At 40.0% G+C, this 20267-nt stretch overlaps 2 protein-coding genes across 2 annotated transcripts in view; one reads left to right on the forward strand and one right to left on the reverse strand.

The window, feature by feature from the left end:
• Positions 1-2139: 2139 nt before the first annotated feature.
• Positions 2140-20267, forward strand: part of nol4la (nucleolar protein 4-like a) — a 53783-nt gene continuing 35655 nt past the window's right edge. The window contains exon 1 of the mRNA XM_067413848.1: positions 2140-3348. Within this exon, the coding sequence (XP_067269949.1) occupies positions 3007-3348 (342 nt within the window). The 5' untranslated portion in view covers positions 2140-3006. The remainder of the gene's footprint in view (positions 3349-20267) is intronic.
• On the reverse strand, positions 13009-16000 carry LOC137038866 (piggyBac transposable element-derived protein 2-like). The gene is made up of 2 exons (XM_067413849.1): positions 15773-16000; positions 13009-15275 (listed from the first exon to the last, which is right to left on the reverse strand). The coding sequence occupies exon 2, from the start codon at positions 15258-15260 to the stop codon at positions 13401-13403; it is 1860 nt and encodes a 619-aa protein (XP_067269950.1). The 5' UTR covers positions 15261-15275; positions 15773-16000; the 3' UTR covers positions 13009-13400.

Here is a 20267-nt window from a genome sequence, read left to right on the forward strand (position 1 = left end):
GCTCAAAATATGCAATCAAAGCTTTATTGGAAAGCCTGCCAACATTTACCTAAATACGTCCATATGGTACCCGTAGAACACAAATTATTTTTTAAAAACTCATGTGACGCATGACATGAGGAAAATGTTGAAACAAAGATGAGGTCAATTTTACCAAAATATTCTGAAAATCTTTTGGTTGTTCCTTGTTCATGTTCATTTTAATCTATTTGGGTTTGTAATATTTCTATGAAAAAGTCATGCCCTATAAGCAATGAATAAAAATAATAATAATTTACTTTGATAAATGCATGTAAAATACATACTGATTCTAAAACACAATCAAATAAAAATGTTGTGAAAATATCTTGCTGAAATTATTTTTCAGCAAATAAATGTCTAATCAAGGTCCATTATCTTACTAAATCACTCTAACTTAGCTATCTTTTTCATAATTGGCTTTATATAGTTACTAATTAGCTAACTTTAACATTTATGTCTTCGTGGCTCTTCAAGGTGTTCGAAAGATCAAGTAATTAGTTTATTACGTGCCCACACGTTGCTATATTCTAACATTGTTTATCATTTCACACGCATAACTGTCACAAGACCAATGAAAATAGATTTTCCTCTGCACATTTCTTTCTGTCTTATTAAAGATAATATATTTCTTCTGAGAAAAGTAAAATAATGAGTTTACTTTCACTAATGACTAAATAAAAAATACTGATTTAAATACATTTTCCTCAAACAATCAATTTAATCTAAATTTAGCCTTGGCTTGTGATGCTAATTGGTTTGTTAATATCTTTTTGGGGTCCACATCTGGGACAGATATGCAGGGTTGTGCCAATCAAACTCAGGATTTTGTGCTGTCAGTCAAATGTTTATTGGAACTGACTAGTCAATAGCTAAAAATGAACATGGTATTCAAACATGGTGGAATACCCCTTTAAGAATCAGAGAACATCAAAGGGACACATTCCTGTCCGCCTCATCCATTGAATCACAGACCTTTTGACAGAACTCCAGAACTCGGCGACGATTCTGAAATGCTGAAGTGATTCCAGACCCTTTGAAACCTTTTAGAACTCTGAAATGGTTCTAGAACTGAGAGAAGATTCTCGAGTGAGGCAATGCAGTCTGGATGGGGCAGATACAGGCGGCCTGTTCTGCTTCTTCAGCTGCTGGAGCTGAGCTGCTGTCATAGCAACAGCAGCCGACATCACCAGCAGTCCCAGCATGGTCCTCGACACAGCCCCGGAGCACTCACACTACTGACTGCACAGAGAAAGAGAGGATGCTCACATACCAGCACTCGCGCACACAAACACAATGCAACTAATATGTACACATACATGACCAAACATGAGCAATCTGTCACTGAGTGTATTAGAAATGAACAGACCAAATACACACATGGAACCTGACATCAGAGGACACTTAACCACGCTTGACCACACACATCATAAGCAGGAGGAAAAAAAGAAAAATATGTATCATAATAGCCTAGGCATTCAGCAAAGATTCTTCAAACTGTCTGAATATCATTACAATGTTTTACTTGGATATTACATGCCGCTAGTTATTGTTTTATTGGAAAACATGGAAAATGATCACAAATATCAATCCATATTAATATTCACAGTTGTGCAAGGTGGAATTTATTTTTTGGCAATTAACATCTCAGTTTAACCTAAATTAATAATTTTAAACTATATAATTTACTGAACACCTTTGTAATTGTTTTCTGGTATTTTCCCCTCTACAATCCCTGTATAGAGTGCATATTATAAATGAAAAGGTGTTTTTATTACAGTTTGATTATTTTTGTATAATTGTTAGATTGAGAAGAACCTCAATGGATAGGCCACTACATTAAAAAATACACCTTAATCGCTTAAAAAATGAAGAAAAGGTTACCAATTGGTGTTGCTATTGTTGTTTTATAATCACTGTCATTTTACAAGAGAACAGCCATATTTAAACCTTATTGATATATATTCCATTTATTTCAATATACGCAATATGAATGTTTTCACAAATGTTGTTTAACAACATCAAGTCGGTCCTTTTCATTTTTTTTGTCTGAAAAGGAAAATGTTCTCTTATTGCGACACTAGCTACTGCCTATCGGCTTTGTAACCACTGCGTCCACGCGCTGCACCGTCTACTTCCTGAAAAAAAAAGATAGAAAGAAAACATAGCCTACTACTTCATTACGGCTGCTTTTTATTTTATTGTGAGCCACGGCAGACGTTTCTGTCACAAAACTGCCAGCAGCTATTACATCTTGAAGATTAGAAACGGGGAATGTCAATTTGGGACGATCTCTGTGGCTTCAGCAGCACGCGCAGGTCCGATTCAAACAGGTGGAAAGAGTGGGACAGTCGTAGAGCGTCACGGCTCGTGAAGGCAGGCTATTTCAATCCGCATAGCGTTTGTTTGAAACATCAGTATTAACATAATTCGGACAATTCGTTTTTGCTAAGCATTCTGAAGCCAATATGACATCAACAGGCTTGTGTCACAGCCCGAATTAGAACGCACGCTCGCGCCGGTCGTTTAAAAAGTGGGCCGTTAAAGTCTGTTACGCCGAGCTCTTTTTATCCCTTCCTGGAGCCAGGAAGGTTTGCGTATTTTTTTACATTTACGGTATCGACCCTCGGGGTTTTTCCCACTTGCTGGTCCTCGAGCCGTTTACGCACAGGTGGGAGATACCCGCTTGGTAGGACGGCCCCCTCTCTCAGTTCCTCAGCGGATGATGTGTGCAAGTGACATTTGCCGTTGCGGTTTGGGACAGTAAGCGAGGCGTCTCTGCAAACAGGTGTGCGGCTGACCGAAACAGGCACACACAATACGACTTTTTTCGTCTTGTTTAGCGGGGGTGGACCTCCAGCACCGGTGTCGAAGCGATCCATCCTCGTAGCGGGACAGGGAGAGGAGGGGGAGTCTACTATCATTTTCAGGCGTTGTAGTTGCATTTGATCGTTCGAATAGGGGCACGCGGCTCACAAAGAGGAAGGAATGGCAACTAAGAAACCATGCGCGGATTTAACAAAAAGAAGCCGAAGTCCCGTCGTGCTGGAGGCAGAGATGTTCAGCGAATTTCAGGACTGGTGTCTCCGGACTTACGGAGACTCTGGTAAAACAAAGACCGTCACGCGCCGAAAATACAACAAAATCATGCAGACCCTGCTACAGAACGAGGAGTCCGACGGTGTCTATGTCGACAACAGCCACATTAACGCCAAATTCAAATTCTGGGTGAAGTCCAAAGGCTTTCAGGTCGGCTGCAACATCTTGGGCGAGCACAACAAGAAAGAGACATCGGGGAAGCCCGTCCTGTACGTCCCTGTCAAGTCTACGGTAAAGGTTTTTTTTTTCTACTTGACAATATGTGAGTGAATTGTGTCTCTGTTTGTATATGTGATTGTGGGACTTCAACTCTCAATATGCTTCTGCCGATGCTTTAGACCTTCTCAATATGCTTCGGGACAGCGCTCGTTTGATTCCACCTACGCGCAACCCACATTGCTGTGCGCAACTTTTCAATCTTACACCTCGGGTTGACCGAGCATATTCATCCCTCACCCCAACCGGGCAGAACAGGCTTACTCTGAGAGCTGGCTGCCATAGCAACGCCGGTCCCTCTTAGCAATAACGGTGGTGTAGTAATGGTATCTGACGAATTGGCATGACGTTGTCCTGCTGACGGGATCGGGATGTCACAGAAAATCACAACGTGGGCCGTTTTTCCATCCCAGCAAATCATGATAATGTTTATTAAGACAACTTGATTTTATTCACTTGTTTTTTTTTTGTTTTTTTTTTGGCACTGGACGATTCGATGCGAGACGGGCGCGGGGAGATGAGTGTGGTAAGCTCGTGTACCCAATTCCTGGGGTTGCCGGGGCGCAAAGGGGCGCGAGAGTTTTTTCCGTGGGGCTAACGACATGGTGGACGTTAAATCACAACTATGTTGATGTAAATTAATCGATACGTCTCGGTAAATCATTGTTTGAGGTACTTCAGCTGCTCTCGTGGACCACTTGAGGGTCTCGCGCACCATCCTCCTGTGGGCATCTCAGGCACCGTCACTCGCGCGATCGCCTATCAATGTGTTGTTTAGAGCGACATTTAACACACATTAACCATTTAATAAAAACAGCGTACTTCGAGCAAGTATAATGTAATATTCTCAACTATTTCACGGTCGTGCTTCGTACGTTTTTATTCTGGAGAGGGAGAGCGCTTGCATTGTTCTGTACCGGATGAGGGCGGAGCGGACGGTTGGCACCCGTTGCTTTGGTAACCTACCTGTTCTGCTCTACAATGCTCGCGTTTTTTCCACACATCCCAGGACCATGACAGAATCCATCATTAGAAAGACAACCAGAGCAAAATTTAATTTAGAATCTATTTGATGCCTTAGGAATGGACAAAAATTCTGCACCTCGTGGATGCGCGAGGATGTTACTGTTTAGTTTTTCCGATGCATAAAGGCATTTGGTCACGAATCTTATTTAAAACCCCGGTCTGACCAATAATAGTTTTAATAACAATTTAATAGACATTAATGGTTATCACGACCTATCATTACATAAGTGGATTTTGTTTTTTTATGAAATCAGAATATAAAAAAGAACTGCATTTAATGTACTGTAAAGGCTGAGATATACATGCAAGTGACTGTTTTCTTGAACACTAGGAGGTCCTCGACTACCACTGGTGCATTATGCCATTCAGAGTGTCATGAACAGACACCATTTTGAGTATTGCCCTCAAGGGGTCCCACCAACAGACCTTTGTCTGCCATCCAAGAGGGACTGACTCCCTAGAGACTGGCACACCTCAGCTTGAGAAAAATAAGCACTCAAATTAGGAACAATGGTTACAAGAGACTGTTTTTTAATGTATTTTAATGGCTGTTCATACCTGTTTCACTATTCACATAAAATACCAGTTGTCTGACTGTGCATTTAAAAACACTACAAGGATTGTAATCGTCCAGACGGGAGCTATCATGTGAGCCTTTCGATCACTTTGTAAAAAAAAAAAATTATCAAAAAAATTTAAATAACCAAAGCTAAATTAGCGTCGATTAATCCTCGTTAGCAGATAATTGCTATGCAACCATTTGACAGCTCCTAACAGGCAGCTCCCAGCGTGCTTTTAATTTATAAGACTGTGTTAAGAAGAAATGAGGCAGAACTCTGAACATAGTAATGTCTCCCGCCACAGTTAACCCTTCACACAGATGTGTGGGTTTAACTACCCAAAGGAGGTCCAGTGAGCCTGTGGCAATTACAGATCCTCTATCCATAAATTGCGCCTGTAATGGAATGAACGTGCAAGTCAAATGTGAAAGTGAAGTTCATGATTACACATATGAATTACTTGTTGGGAAATACAGCCCCCACCCCCCAGAATACACACACATTTCTCAACCCACCACTTTCTCTCTTTCTCTGAGGACATGTGGCTGATCTGAGGTCGGTGTGCACTGGCTTTCGCTATCATTATTTAACAGCTCCCTAATACCATGTTTGTTTTACCCTTCATCAGTCATTCTGTATCTCTGTGGAGCCTCTGTGCATCCTAATACAGCCTCCTGTCAATGCAGGACATATACACTACATCTCACACATGATCTGTCAGTCACATAGATGACCAGTTCTGTCATATGGAGGAGGTTATCTGGCCTTTGGCTCTCTCTCTCTCTCTCTCTCTCTCTCTCTCTCTCTCTCTCTCTCTCTCTCTCTCTCTCTCTCTCTCTCTATATATATATATATATATATATATATATATATATATATATGTGTGTGTGTGTGTGTATATATATATATATATATATATATATATATATATATATATATATATATATATATATATGTATGTATATACAGTGAGGAAAGTATTTGAATACCCTGCTATTTTGCAAGTTCTTACACTTGGAAATCATGGAGGGGTCTGAAATTGTCATTGTAGGTGCATGTCCACTGTGAGAGACATTTTTTTTTTTTTTAAATCCAGAAATTACAATATATGATTTTTTACCTATTTATTTGTATGATACAGCTGCAAATAAGTATTTGAACACCTGTCTATCAGCTAGAATTCTGACCCTCAAAGACCTGTTAGTCTGCCTTTAAAATGTCCACCTCCACTCCATTTATTATCCTAAATTAGATGCACCTATTTGAGGTCGTTAGCTGCATAAAGACATCTGTCCACCCCATACAATCAGTAAGAATCCAACTACTAACATGGCCAAACAGCTTAGTGAAAAAAGGTCCACTGTTGGAGCAATCATTAGAAAAGGGAAGAAGCTAAACATGACTGTCAGTCTCCCTCGAACTGGGGCTCCATGCAAGATCTCACCTCGAGGGGTCTCAATGATCCTAAGAAAGGTGAGAAATCAGCCCAGAACTACACGGGAGGAGCTGGTCAATGACCTGAAAAGAGCTGGGACCACTGTTTCCAAGGTTACTGTTGGTAATACACTAAGATGTCATGGTTTGAAATAATGCATGGCACGGAAGGTTGCCCTGCTTAAACCAGCACATGTCCAGGCCTGTCTTAAGTTTGCCAGTGACCATTTGGATGATCCAGAGGAGTCATGGAAGAAAGTCATGTGGTCAGATGAGACCAAAATAGAACTTTTTGGTCATAATTTCCCTAAACATGTTTGGAGGAAGAAGAATGATGAGTACCATCCCAAGAACACCATCCCTACTGTGAAGAATGGGGGTGGTAGCATCATGCTTTGGTGGTGTTTTTCTGCACATGGGACAGGGCGACTGCACTGTATTGAAAAGAGAGGATGACCGGAGCCATGTATTGCGAGATTTTGGAAAACAACCTGCTTCCCTCAGTTAGAGCATTGAAGATGGGTCGAGGCTGGATCTTCCAACATGACAATGACCCGAAGCACAAAGCCAGGATAACCAAGGAGTGGCCCTGTAAGAAGCATATCAAGGTTCTGGCGTGGTCTAGTCAGTCTCCAGACCTAAACCCAATAGAGAATCTTTGAAAGGAGCTCAAACTCCATGTTTCTCAGCGACAGGCCAGAAACCTGACTGATCTAAAGAGGATATTTGTGGAGGAGTGGGCCAAAATCCCTCCTGCATTGTTGGCAAACCTGGTGAAAAACTACAGGAAATGTTTGACCTCTGTAATTGCAAACAAAAGCTACTGTACCAAATATTAACATTGAATTTCTGATTTTCTGGTGTTCAAATACTTGCAGCAATATCTGCAGCTGTATCATACAAATAAATAGTTTTTAAAAAATCATACATTGTGATTTCTGGATTTTCTAAGAGAGAGAACATGCAAAATAGCACAGTGAGTATGGAAGGTATTCAGACCCCCTTACATTTTTCACTCTTTGATATATTGCAGCCATTTGCTAAAAAAAAATTACCTAAATTATTTTCTCATTAATGTACACACAGCACCCCATATTGTCAGAACACAGAATTGTTGAAATTTTTGTAGATTTATTAAAAAAGAAAAACTGAAATATCACATGATCCTAAGTATTCAGACCCTGCTGTGACACTCATTTAACACAGGTGCTGTCCATTTCTTCTGATCATCCTTGAGATGGCTCTACACCTTAATTTGAGTCCAGCTGTGTTTGATTATACTGATTGGACTTGATTAGGAAAGCCACACACCTCTCTATATAAGACCTTACAGCTCACAGTTCATGTCAGAGCAAATGAAAATCATGAGGTCAAAGGAACTGCCTGAAGAGCTCAGAGACAGAACTATGGCAAGGCACATATCTGGCCAAGGTTGCAAAAAATTCTGCTGCACTTAAGGTTTCTAAGAGCACAGTGGCCTCATAATCCTTAAATGGAAGACGTTTGGGACGACCAGAATCCTTCCTAGAGCTGGCCATCCGGCCAAACTGAGCTATCGGGGGAGAAGTGCTTTGGTGAGAGAGGTAAAGAAGAACCCAAAGATCACTGTGACTGAGCTCCAGAGATGCAGTCGGGAGATGGGAGAAAGTTGTAGAAAAACAACCATCACTGCAGCCTTCCACCAGTTGGGGTATAATGGCAGAGTGGCCTGACGGAAGCCTCTCCACAGTGCCTCTCCTCTCCTCATTAAGACACATGAAAGCCTTCATGGAGTTTCCTAAAAAAAACACCAGAAGGACACCAAGATGGTGAGAAATAAGATTCTCTTGTCTGTTGAGACCAAGATATAACTTTTTGGCTTTAAGTGGTATGTGTGGAGTAGGGGTGACCCCTAATAGTCGAAGATTCGATGCATCGATGCAGGACCGGATTCGACCACTGATCTCATGGTCGAATCTTCGTGGGTGTTATGAAACGAGGATCATACCATTTTGGCAATATGGGGGTGGTCAATATTAGTGTTATAAAGACATGTCGCGGCGCTGAGCGATCGCCCCTTTCAGGGCACTGAGCTTCGCACCGGATGCGCCGTGCCTTTAAAATTCGAACACATACACAGACGGCAGTATTAGACGCCTGTCCACGGCGATTAAAGTGTATATTTCCCTCAAATCATGAATGTACATACTGATTTCACCCTGTGCTACAAGATACACTCATCGTGCAACTCTTCTGTTAGAAGTCGATTCAAAATTGAGCTTGCGCGTATAATGTTCATGTCTGCCTGGTGTGCGATACCTGAGACACGGCGTTGAGCTTCAGTCCGGTGTGCAACCCCCTTTAGGCACAATCGGCTTAAGAACAATCGGCTGTTTTGATCGTGGCTTTTAAATGTTATGAGAGAACAGTTAATTTACGAATGTGTAGTGTAGCCTAGTTTTGATCACTTTATTAAAAGTGGTGGCTGTATGCCGTGTGTAAAGTAAAATAAAAATAGTCAATAGTCTTCCCAACCCGTTTATACCGTTTATTTTTTCACGGCCTATGGTTTTACACACACACAGATGATTCGACTATAGTTCGACCATAGAGAGATTTGAAAATTCTGATTCGAATGTGTAAATCTTTAGTCGGGGACACCCCTAGTGTGGAGAAAACCAGGCACTGCTAATCATCTGTCCAATACAGTCCCAACAGTGAAGCATGGTGGTGGAAGCATCATGCTGTGGGGTGTTTTTCAGCTGCAGGAACAGGACGACTGTTTGCAATCGAGGGAAAGATGAATGCGACCAAGTACAGGAATATACAGGACGAAAACCTTCTCCAGAGTGCTCAAGACCTCAGACTGGGCAGAAGGTTCACCTTCCAACAAGACAATGACCCTAAGCACACAGCTAAAATAACGAAGGAGTGGCTTCACAACAACTCTGTGACTGTTCTTGAATGGCCCATCTAGAGCCCTGACTCAAACCCAATTGAGCATCTCTAGACCTCAAATTGGCTGTCCACCAATATTTACCATCCAACCTGACAGATCTGGAGAGGATCTGCAAGGAGGAATGGCAGAGGATCCCCAAATCCAGGTGTGAAAAAGTTGTTGCATCTTTCCTAAAAAAGACTCTGGCTGACTCTATGGCTGTATTAGATCAAAAGGGTGCTTATACTAAATACTGAGCAAATGGTCTGAATACTTAGGACCATGTGATATTTCAGCTTTTCTTTTTTAATAAATCTGCAAAAGTGTCAACAATTCTGTGTTTTTCTGTCAATATGGGGTGCTGTGTGCATTAATAAGAAAACATTTTAATGATGAGTGTAAAATTTAAGGAGGTCTGAATACTTTCTGTACTCACTGTATATAAATGCATATACAATGCTTGTTATTTTACACTATGACTTCCAAATTAGTATTTTATCAGTATATAACGTATTTTAGCATTAACTAAAATATGAAACATGACATCTTTCAATATAAAGGTAATTGAATCCAAGCAAGGTCACTTAATTTCATACCCACCCTGCCATGCTCTTGACCAATCAGCATGACACAATTTGTCCAAGAACAAGGAAGTGCAACCATCGACACGTACAACTAAGCGTGTACACATCAGCTTTATTATCTCATTAAGGAACGGAACAGTAGGGATCCTTCCTAACCTGCTCTATGTACGCAAATGAGACAACAATGAAAGAAAGAACAAACAAAACAGGGCAGAATAATAAGAGGAACAGAGGCAATGGGGACCTTTTTACAGTAATAGGATACAGAGAAAGTGGCACAATATCCCTGTGCTTCCATTTAGCACTACATGTAGCTGATGGTTTTCATCTTGTCGATTTTTGTTTTGTTTTAAATACAGCAAGTTAAAAAAAGGATATTTGACCTAGAACTGACATGTTCATTGAGGTTAATATGTGTACTTTTATTTCCTGCTTTTATTTGTATGTCGAGACAGTGTACGGGAGACTGGCACTGTCGCTTATCAGACACGCTCTCTCAGTCTTGTCTCTTTATCATCAGCAATAAACACAAAATTGACTTAACCCAGTGTGACCCCACCCCACCCCCACCCTACACCCAATGTGAGCAGTGTCTTCCCTTTTACCTTCCCCTGGGTGGCATGGCTGAAGGGTGCCATGGTATGGAGCCCCAGTGCAGTGTGGGATGCAGAAGAGTGGCGGAGGGCCTCTCTGATGCAGCTACTCCATGGGTGTGCCAAGTTTCAATGTGTGGGAGCGAGAAGGAGGGGGACCCAATCGAGCAGGGGCTGTTTATCCTGTGTGGTTTTAAGAGAGTTACACTATCACTGTGGATGAAGGAGAGAGAAAGAGTAGCAAAAAGCCACTAATAGCATATACGTCGAGCAACCTGTGCTATTCTGCTGTCGCACATATCATTCATAAAGCTATTAAATATGTATTTGTTGTGTCACAGACCCACTGTGGACTTTGTTGCATGAGTGTAGCGCTCAATTCACCTGCAGGGCATCACAAGCTCGCACTGCTCTCTGTCTGTCAAACTCTTTCTCTATGTTGCTTTAATATTCTCACTCTCCCTCTCTCTTGATGTCTTTCTGCTCTTTCTCTTTGTTACTCTCTTTCTAGTGAGGGAGAGTAACTTCATTTATCACCTGTTATGTCCTGTGGCTAACATTGGGACTAAAACACGCAATATCATATAGTTTTATAGTATATCAACCACAGATTCACAGGTGCTCAGTCAGAATTAAAGATGTGTCTGCTTGGGCAGTCAGGTTATTCAGGTTTTTACTTGCCCTGCCAACAGTTTCACAGACCAGGTCAAAAGAATTTAGAAATGTTACTTTTAGTAACATATTTAATGTGCATAATACACTACCATTGTAAAATTAGGGGTCAGTTAGCCTGACAAGCCAGACCCACATCAAGATGTTGGGTCTGGAAACAACCATTGACGGCGCAATCCGAGGGGCGGGATAAACGGTTGTCTTTCAAACTCCCTCTGCACGCGATAGGATAGCGCTACACCAACCAGAGCAACGAAGGTAAAGCAGAGCTTGTAAATAGATTAAACATTCGCCGTATCCGGTCGGCTAAACTCCAACACATCTTCCCTTTTTAAGAATGACTTCAGTGCCGTTCTTTGTTCTTTTCTCAGAGAAAAGCTTAACTCCAAGTCTAAAGGATGCTTTTATTCAGCAATAATGCCTTCTATTGTTAAAGTTACAGTTAATTAATTTAAATATAATGTTACAAAAGATTTCTAAATAATAAATGCTGGGTTACACTTTATTTGTAGGTGATGTTTACATTATAATTTCTCATATAAGTACTGATTAATATTAGTTAACCTCATGTACTTACTATAGAGTTACAGTTAGGGGTAGAGTTTGGTTTAAGGTTAGTTACTTATAATTATGCATAATTTTATGTTATTAATGTAGTAATATGTCACTACGTCACCTTAAAATAGTGTTACCAAATGCTATATTTATGTTAAATTTTATTTTTTAATAAAACAAACTTTACTACAAATAATTTATGATTTTAATAGTTTAATAGTGCAATGATAGTCAGTTAAAAACGTAATTAATTATTTTGAGGGTTTTTCCCATAAATTTCAACATTATAAATAATATGGTAACACTTTACAATAAGGTCTCATTTGTTAACATTAGTTATTGCATTAACTAATATGAACTAACAATAAAAAATATTTTTGTTACAGTATAAATCATAGTTAAAAATACATTAATTGTTTTTCATGATAGTTTACATTAACTAATGTTAACAGATATAACTTCGATTTTAATAATGTATTAATGTTGAAATTAACATTAAGATTAATAAGTTAACTAATCTTAACTAATGAAACCTTATTGTAAAGTGTTACCTATTATACTACTAACAACTGTCATTCTATTAAAACTATAAATTCATACTGACGCTTTTGACAACTACTGCATAATGTACAAAACATTACTGATTTATTTGATGCTTTCTGTTCAGTCATCAGCAACTCAGTAATGGCATATCAACAATTTCAAAACTTTCTCACACTAGCCCTAGGTCATCAAAAAATGTTTTGTGTAAAACCTTCTTTAAAACACATCTCACAGTCTGCTGCATTTGCACCAACTGCTGACAATAACAGATATACTACAGCCCACTGTAGGACTTCAAACTGTTCTCCTACCACATGCACATTCGTTTTTCCCCCTTCATTTATGTCTCTGTTGATTTTCAGAAACTGATGAAGAGTCCAGCATGAGGGAGACTTTTTAAAGATTTTTCTTATTAAGGGGGCAAATGAGAAGAAAGGATGCTGCAAGATTTTAAGTGAGGGAAATGATTGCTTTCTGTTGCTATGCCAACGGAAACAGAAATATCCTCATTGCCGTGTATGTGTGTGTGACAGAGTGAAGGTTTAACCAGTGTTCTGCAGTATGGGCCTATGGCAAGACAACCATGAGCATATTCTGACTCTCTGAGCTGGGGGCAATCTCCTGGTCAAGCATTCCAGACTCACTCAATCCATCATATCTACTGAGGGATGATAGAGATGCTACAAAAGCACACAGGTGTTTCTGAAAACCTTAGGCATCTTGCATCATACTTTTTACATAATATGATATCAGATGAGTGACTCTTAACCCTCTCAGGCTCAAATTAAGTTTTAGTAACAGGAAAAATCTGATATTTGGGGAAAATCATCATATGGGGTATTACAATAGAATCCTGACTTTTTTTTTAGAGAGACCTTCGCATGCAAGGCGTTCTGGGATGTTGCAGATTTGCAACATTGGCCCAGTGTGGTAATAAGACACTGACGACTGAATATGATATGAACAATAACTTTTTATATGCAACTTTTCAAACAATGTAACAAAGTGCTTTTCAGTGGGAGAACAATGTAACAAAGTGCTTTTCAGTGGGAGAACAATGTAACAAAGTGCTTTTCAGTGGGAGAACAATGTAACAAAGTGCTTTTCAGTGGGAGAACAATGTAACAATATGGGATCCAAATCCAATATCTCAAATCCTCATTGAGTAGGTTATGTTTCCAAGTCACTTTGTCATGTGGTACTCCAAGAAACAGTTTTTGTCTTTTGTAAAGCACAGAAGTACTTTGCACTTCAGGCAGGCCGTTTGCGTGTAGCCAGTCTTGCACAGTCTGCATCGTCCACGTTTCTCAGCATGGATGGGGAAATGATCGCATCGGTCTAATCTGACATCAACTGATGGTGCAGAGATCCTCTGAAGTGGAGGTTGAGGTGGGGCAGCCTGATGGGACGTTGGATCATCTTCCAATGACGGTCGTCCTCTTTTCCTACTGTTCAAGTCAGCCTGTTTGCCAACCTTGATGAGGGCATCTGCAACTTGAACACGGAAGTCAAGAAGTGGCATATACTTCTTCTCCTGCTTCTGGGTGAGATGACGGCGATAGAGGAGCCAACCATTGACCAGTGATAGGTCAATCAAGTAGTACAAGATGCGCAGATACCAACGACGTGGGCGGATGTCAATGCGATAGAGAGCTGCAAACATGTCTGCTAAGTCTACTCCTCCCATGTTGTGGTTGTACACCTTGACAATGTGGGGTCTGTCCACTTCCACATATTCCTTCTTCTCTTTCGACCACCTTCTGCATCTCTCAACAGGTTCAGGGCCAATGAAGGATGATGCCAGCAACACTGCCTTGTTATCATACCACTTCACGATGGACATCCCACTTGTCTTTTCGTATTTCACTTCATACGCACCACGCCCGGCCTTTGAGAGTTCCTTGTCACTCTTGAGGGTACATCCACGGAGACGGTTACGATTGATGGTAGCAACTGTTAGAATTCCCATTTTCTTCAGTTCCACAATGAGTTCAGGGGAAGTGAACCAGTTGTCGAAGAAGCACTTGTAGTTTAGTCCTTTTGGAACTTCTGATACGAGACGAAGCACAACTTCACCGGCAACACCAAGTCCACGCTCATTGGTTACGGTCCCTTTTCCAGTGTACACTTCAAAGTCATAGACTAGTCCAGTGACACCTGCACGAGTAAAGACCTTGATTCCCCATTTATGCGGCTTGTTCTTGATATACTGTTTCATTCCAATCTTTCCTTTGAAGGGGATCATCTGCTCATCAATGGAGTGGTTTTCTTCTGGTTCAACCTTCAAACAGTTGGAACGGACTTTCTCAAGAACTGGACGCACCTTGAATAATGGATCGTATCCAGGCTCACCCTTTTGCTTCACATTGGTATTGTCGTTCATGTGAATGTATGTACGTAGATTATCAAATCGCTTACGTCCCATGACTGTCGCAATTGGGTCGTAGCGGGTTGCCGTCTGCCAGTACATGCGGTACGATGGCATACGTACTACGGTCATCAAGATGTGTAAACCAATGAACTGCTCTATTTCAGAAGGGGTTGTTTTCAGTTCTGGGCCATTCTTCATAACTGCATACAAGTTAGATTGGTGAGAAATATGTTCAAACACAGATTTGTCCATGAACTGATCAAAATACCACTTTGGACTTGGTATTTCGTCTGGGGGAGGTGAGAATGCAGGTCCTCTGAATGAAGAGTCTATGTCAGCTGCTGGAGGTTTCCTCTGCCTCCAAGAAAACTCTTTGTTGACTGGAGCTGGGCCTGGCTGAGGTTCATTGTCATCTGGGACCTCAGTGTCACTGTCTGCATGTATGTTATGAATTTCAACATCAAGGTGGTTGAGGTTAGCTTTTGGTATTTCTGCCTGTGGCTTATCATCATCAAAGCTGGAGTCAGACTCGTATGCTTCAGGAGATTCCTCAAAATCTGGATCAGCAATTTTATCGTCTGGAATGGATTCTGTGTCAGATAAAGCACCATCAGGAAGGCAAATGTACTCAATGACTTCCCCGACTGAGTAACACTTTCGTTTGCCTGCCATTACACACTGCAAATCCTGCATAGAGAGTATTCTGTTAGGTAGTTTGCCAAAAAATGCTTTGACATAATGATCTGTACTAATAAAAGTGCCATGGAATTTAGGCTACATCAGTTTTCCTCACTAAACAGTCAAATGAACATGGTATTGTGCCATTGCTTTTGATCAAATCTGCCTCTGATTGTTTGTAACTTCACTCCAAATTATAAAATTTTCCATATGATATACCCTCAATGACAACTCAAAGTAATAAGTAAACACTGGTGATAGGAAAATAACCCTAGTATAAACTGTTGCTCAAAATTTTTGCAAACTAGTAGATAAAGCATGTGGTATCCAGTGGTACCTATCTGGCCACACGTTGCAAATCGGCTACGTGTAAATAGAGCTGCACCAGGGGAAAAATACAGAAGAGATCAAATCTACTAATTGGCATTTGCTGTGTCTATATACACTTATGATTCTTCTTATGCAGTTTTAGTTTCAAATAAATGGAGGTTGATAGTGATACTTACACAAAATTGATGCCAAGAAAATCAGTTTCAGGGAACCCATGGAAACAGACGTGTTGGAAGTGAGACTACACTGCCATCTGGTGAGCAAGTGGGAAACTGTTTGTTGCTAATGGACAACCAAGTCCTGCAGTGGTACTTCTGAGTAAAAAAAATTCATAAAATATGTATCTGGAGTAATAAGGTAGTTAGTTTATAACTGTTGCAAATCAGCAACGCCTGCCTTGAGAGGGTTAAGAATAAAATTGAAAGAAAAATAGAAATGTATTCATTTTGCATGGCCAAGATGAAATTAAATGCATAATTTAAAAAAAATGGAAGTGCATTTTTGGTAATGATTTTGATTTTAAGAAAAACAAGATGGTAGATACATTATAGTAGCCTGACAAGCCAGACCCAGATCAAGATGTTTGGTCTGGAAACTCACCATTGACAGGGCTCAATCCGAGGGGTGGGAAAAACGGTTGTCTTTTAAACTCGGCGTGCATGCAATTGGATAGCCCTACAACCAACCAAAGGTGAAGCAGAGCTAGTTGACATATTAAAACTTTCGCCGAATCCGGTCGGCAAAACTCCGAACACATCTTCCCTTTTTAAGAATGACTTCAGTGCTGTTCTTTGTTCTTTTCTCAGAGAAAAGCTTAACTCAAAGTCTTACAGAGTTGCGGTCAAAGCTGATTCGAAAGACCACCGTTCGCCAGTTTCTGTGTTTACTAGAAGCACGCAAGTGCAACTCGGCCGTCATTATGTTAAGCCCCTCCCACCGACTCTATACATGATGTGATTGGCCCGACCAGAGTTTGGAGTTTACAGCTCAGAAGTGTATTAAGAGTTGCTAGACGACACTCGTGGCAGATTAGATTTGCTGCCGCTAGGGTGCTTCTAGATTTAGGTTAAAATTATAGGTCTGAGTTTAAAATACACATTTCTCAATTTTAATCGAATCTAATTTTTTGGTGACCTGACATTGAGTCTTAAATCCCAATAATATATTTTTTTAATATATATTTGGTTTTCAGTTGATGTGGGAACATATCCCATTAATATTACCGCCCAATAAACCACACGTTGAAGTTTTGTGTTTTGACATGAAGTTATGTCAATTTTATAATGAAATGTAAATATAAATACCGCTTTGGAGCTCCTTAACGAAAGCGATTTGTAGCGACTCAGTTCAAGCGAAGTGGCAGCATGGAGCGCAAGTGAACCAAGCAGCTCTTTTTCTTTACTTCTATTTAACTTATAGCATGAAATAAGCATGACTGTACATCAAAAGGTATGTTGAAAGAAACATACTGAAATGTATCACGTCTCATGTATTCACTTAATCAGTGTTTTCACTGTGGAAAGACATCAATAAAACAGCTTGATAACAGTATGTTATATGTTACAATATCGTGACAACTCGGTGAAGTTTTTTAGCATGGTAATTGATATGACAACGTTAATGTATTTCATCTTGGAGAAATATATCTGCTACGATCGTGCTGCTGCAGATCAAGTACAGGAACTTGCTACTGCCAACACTATACGCTGCTTTTGAGCATGTAAGAGATAGTCCTCCAGAACAAATAAATAGCAGGTATAAAATTACCTTTAGCAGGTGGAATTCAGAGGAATTAAAATGTTAAGTAGAAAGCCCATTGGCTGCAGATTTTGACAGACAGCAACATTAACCAATGAGCTTGTACCATGTAGTTACCATGTAAATATCAAGCCTGCAGTCTCCCTCTCATTTACTGAAGCTCTCGTGCCTCGATCGCCCCCCGGTGACCGGTCCCAGTATAGCTGCCCCTCTGTGTTTTCTAATGGACGTGAGGCAAACTAAATAATAAAATTACACTTCAAAAAAATTTCCCCAAAGTTAGTTTATGTCACTGAAGACAGTTATCATCACGATGATTTAATTTCAGGTGTTTGTTTTAAAAATAAGTTTAGTTTGAGTTAGTTATTTGATGCTATAAAAACGGGGGGTGTGACGTCATGATTGACAGCTGAGACTGACGGCTTCTGTGAGTGAAGTTGTCACTGAGGCACTAACGGACTTTTTTCGAAATTTTTGGGAGCAGATTAGAGCTTTAGCTTTAATTTCTACATTTCCATAACAGTTTATTTCACACCAACATAATTAATTGTTCTGCATCTGCGAGAGTGTGGGCGGGCTTTGGATATCGCAGCTGTACTTCCTGCTCTACTTCCTGCGCTCTACTGCGCAACTCTGGTCCCGAAATCGCTACTGCACAGACTCGGTCCCAAGATGTCCGCGCCGTGCAAGGCTGCCTGAAAGCTTCAAATCTGCCAAGCGGAAACGGATGATGTCGAGTCGTCCATATTTTTTTACGGTCTATGGTAAATAACATCAGGTTGCATTAAAGGGTTAGTTCACCCAAAAAAAGAAAGCCGTACGCAATTCGACCTACAGTAAACGAATAACCCCCTGACGTGATGTATAGAAACATTGCAAGCTTTGACGCCTCTCGCAGATAGAGCTGGGCAACAAAATCCTCTAACATTTCTCTTAAAAAATTCTTGTTTTAGTCTCATTTCAATTCATGACCGGTGTTTTGTTTTGCTTATATCCTTTGCGCTTCTGTGTGCGTCAATACGCATGCATCAAGGGTAAATAAGGCTGTAAATTGATCCATTTTTAATATAAAATACTCATGAAAACGAATTCCTTGAGAAAAATTCAAGAACATAAGAAAAATCAAGATCATAATTGAATTGCATTGCAAGCTTGTGAATCGAAAATTAATCAAAACGTTCAATTTTTGTCAATGCCCAGCCCTAATACATTACAGAATTTTTGTAAAAACACAACCTGTAAATATACTTTAAAGCTCTCTATCTTTAATAACCCTTTGGATAAGAGACAGTAAGAGGAAAAAGCTTTAGAACTAACACCTTTTCCAATGCAACATTGCAGTCAGCTATTTTCATCAGTGTATGTGTTTTTTAGTGTATACCCTCTCTTGCTCAGAACTCCAGGTCAGCAGAAGGCTGATCTGTGCAGAGAAACACTCTCAAGAGACGCTGTTGTCCAGCCTGCAGGGATCAGGAGACACCGTCCTCTGTCCTGGAGGAGTTGCTTCTCTCAAAAACACACAAATATCCACTCAAATGACTGCTGACAACAGTACACATATCCACACTCAAATGCATGAAGAAGAGAAGGACTTAAACTGTAGCAAACCACTTTTCGATTCCATTATTAGCATATCACTGAGGAAGAAAATCAGGCAAAAATCTCATTATGATAAGTGATTAATTAGCAGGCGTATATCTGCAGAAAGCCTTGGAGAAAAAGGGATCTAAACAGACCTTCCCTCAGCTCCCCTCCCCACCCCTCCAAACCCAGAGACACTCTGTGCCTCAACAGTGGCCTTTTATCTACCAGTCATTTGCATGAATGCTAACAGTTTTGCATGATGCATTTGCAATAGCAGGTTACGACATGAAAAGCCCACAGAGTGCACTGTGCTGCAGTCCACACGCAACATACAAGACAGCCCCAATGTCCACTGACACAAAGACTCTCTATCTCACATACTTCATTAGCACTGACCCAAAAGTCTGCTTAAAGTTTAATATTAACAAACTCAAAGAAAGATACTTTTATTCAACTTAAGTGACCAAGGATACATTTGTTTAATCAAAAATACAGTAAAAAAAAAATTGTTTAAAATATTATTACCAAAATATCTGTTACAAAAAATGTGTCAAATGGTCCTCTAGAAATCATTCTATGTTGGTTTAGGGCTCAAGAAAGATTTCTTATTATTATCATCGACATTGAAAACAATTGTGCTGCTTCATTGACCCTTTTCACATTTCCAGGTTTTTCAGAAGTGGAAGTTTCTATAGTGGTGAATGAGAGACTACAATTAATAAATATTTTTTTGTGTTCCAATTTCCTCAAATAGCAAATTAAATCTACGCGATAGTGTTTTTACAAACTTCAAAAACAAGGAGAAATAGAGATTGATAACGGCAGCCAGAAGAAAGAAAGATGCCAATTTTATCCAATTTTAGGTAATAATTGCATTAAATTCCGAAATGATTTATAAAAAAGTATGAAAAGCAAAAAAACACAAAAAAGTTTACAGGATTTATGCTGCTGGTGACCGGTAAACCGTGTCATCACAGTCTCTGAAAAGGGTTCATATTTTTGTGGAAAACTTAATACTTTTTGTTCAAGATTCGTTGATGAATAGAAAGTTCAAAAGAAAAAAAAATGGCTGTTCCGAAACTTTTGAACAAGTTAAAAGTTGCTAAATGGAGACCATCTGCTGCTTCTTATACAAACTAATGATTGATTTAATTAAAGGTTTGTATTGTTAGCTGCCAGAAATCATATTAGAGGACAAAAAAATTTACCATATAGATTTACTAAGAGCTGTTCTGATTGTGCTACCAGACACATACACACACACACACACACACACACACACACACACACACACACACACACACACACACACACACACACACCGCTTGA

The sequence above is a fragment of the Pseudorasbora parva genome, chromosome 13, assembly GCF_024679245.1.
Source record: "Pseudorasbora parva isolate DD20220531a chromosome 13, ASM2467924v1, whole genome shotgun sequence".
Taxonomy (NCBI): domain Eukaryota; kingdom Metazoa; phylum Chordata; class Actinopteri; order Cypriniformes; family Gobionidae; genus Pseudorasbora; species Pseudorasbora parva.

Coding starts and splice junctions, on each gene's coding strand:
- LOC137038866 (XM_067413849.1), bottom strand. CDS start 15,260: ATGGCAGGCAAACGAAAGTGTTACTCAGTCGGGGAAGTCATTGAGTAC.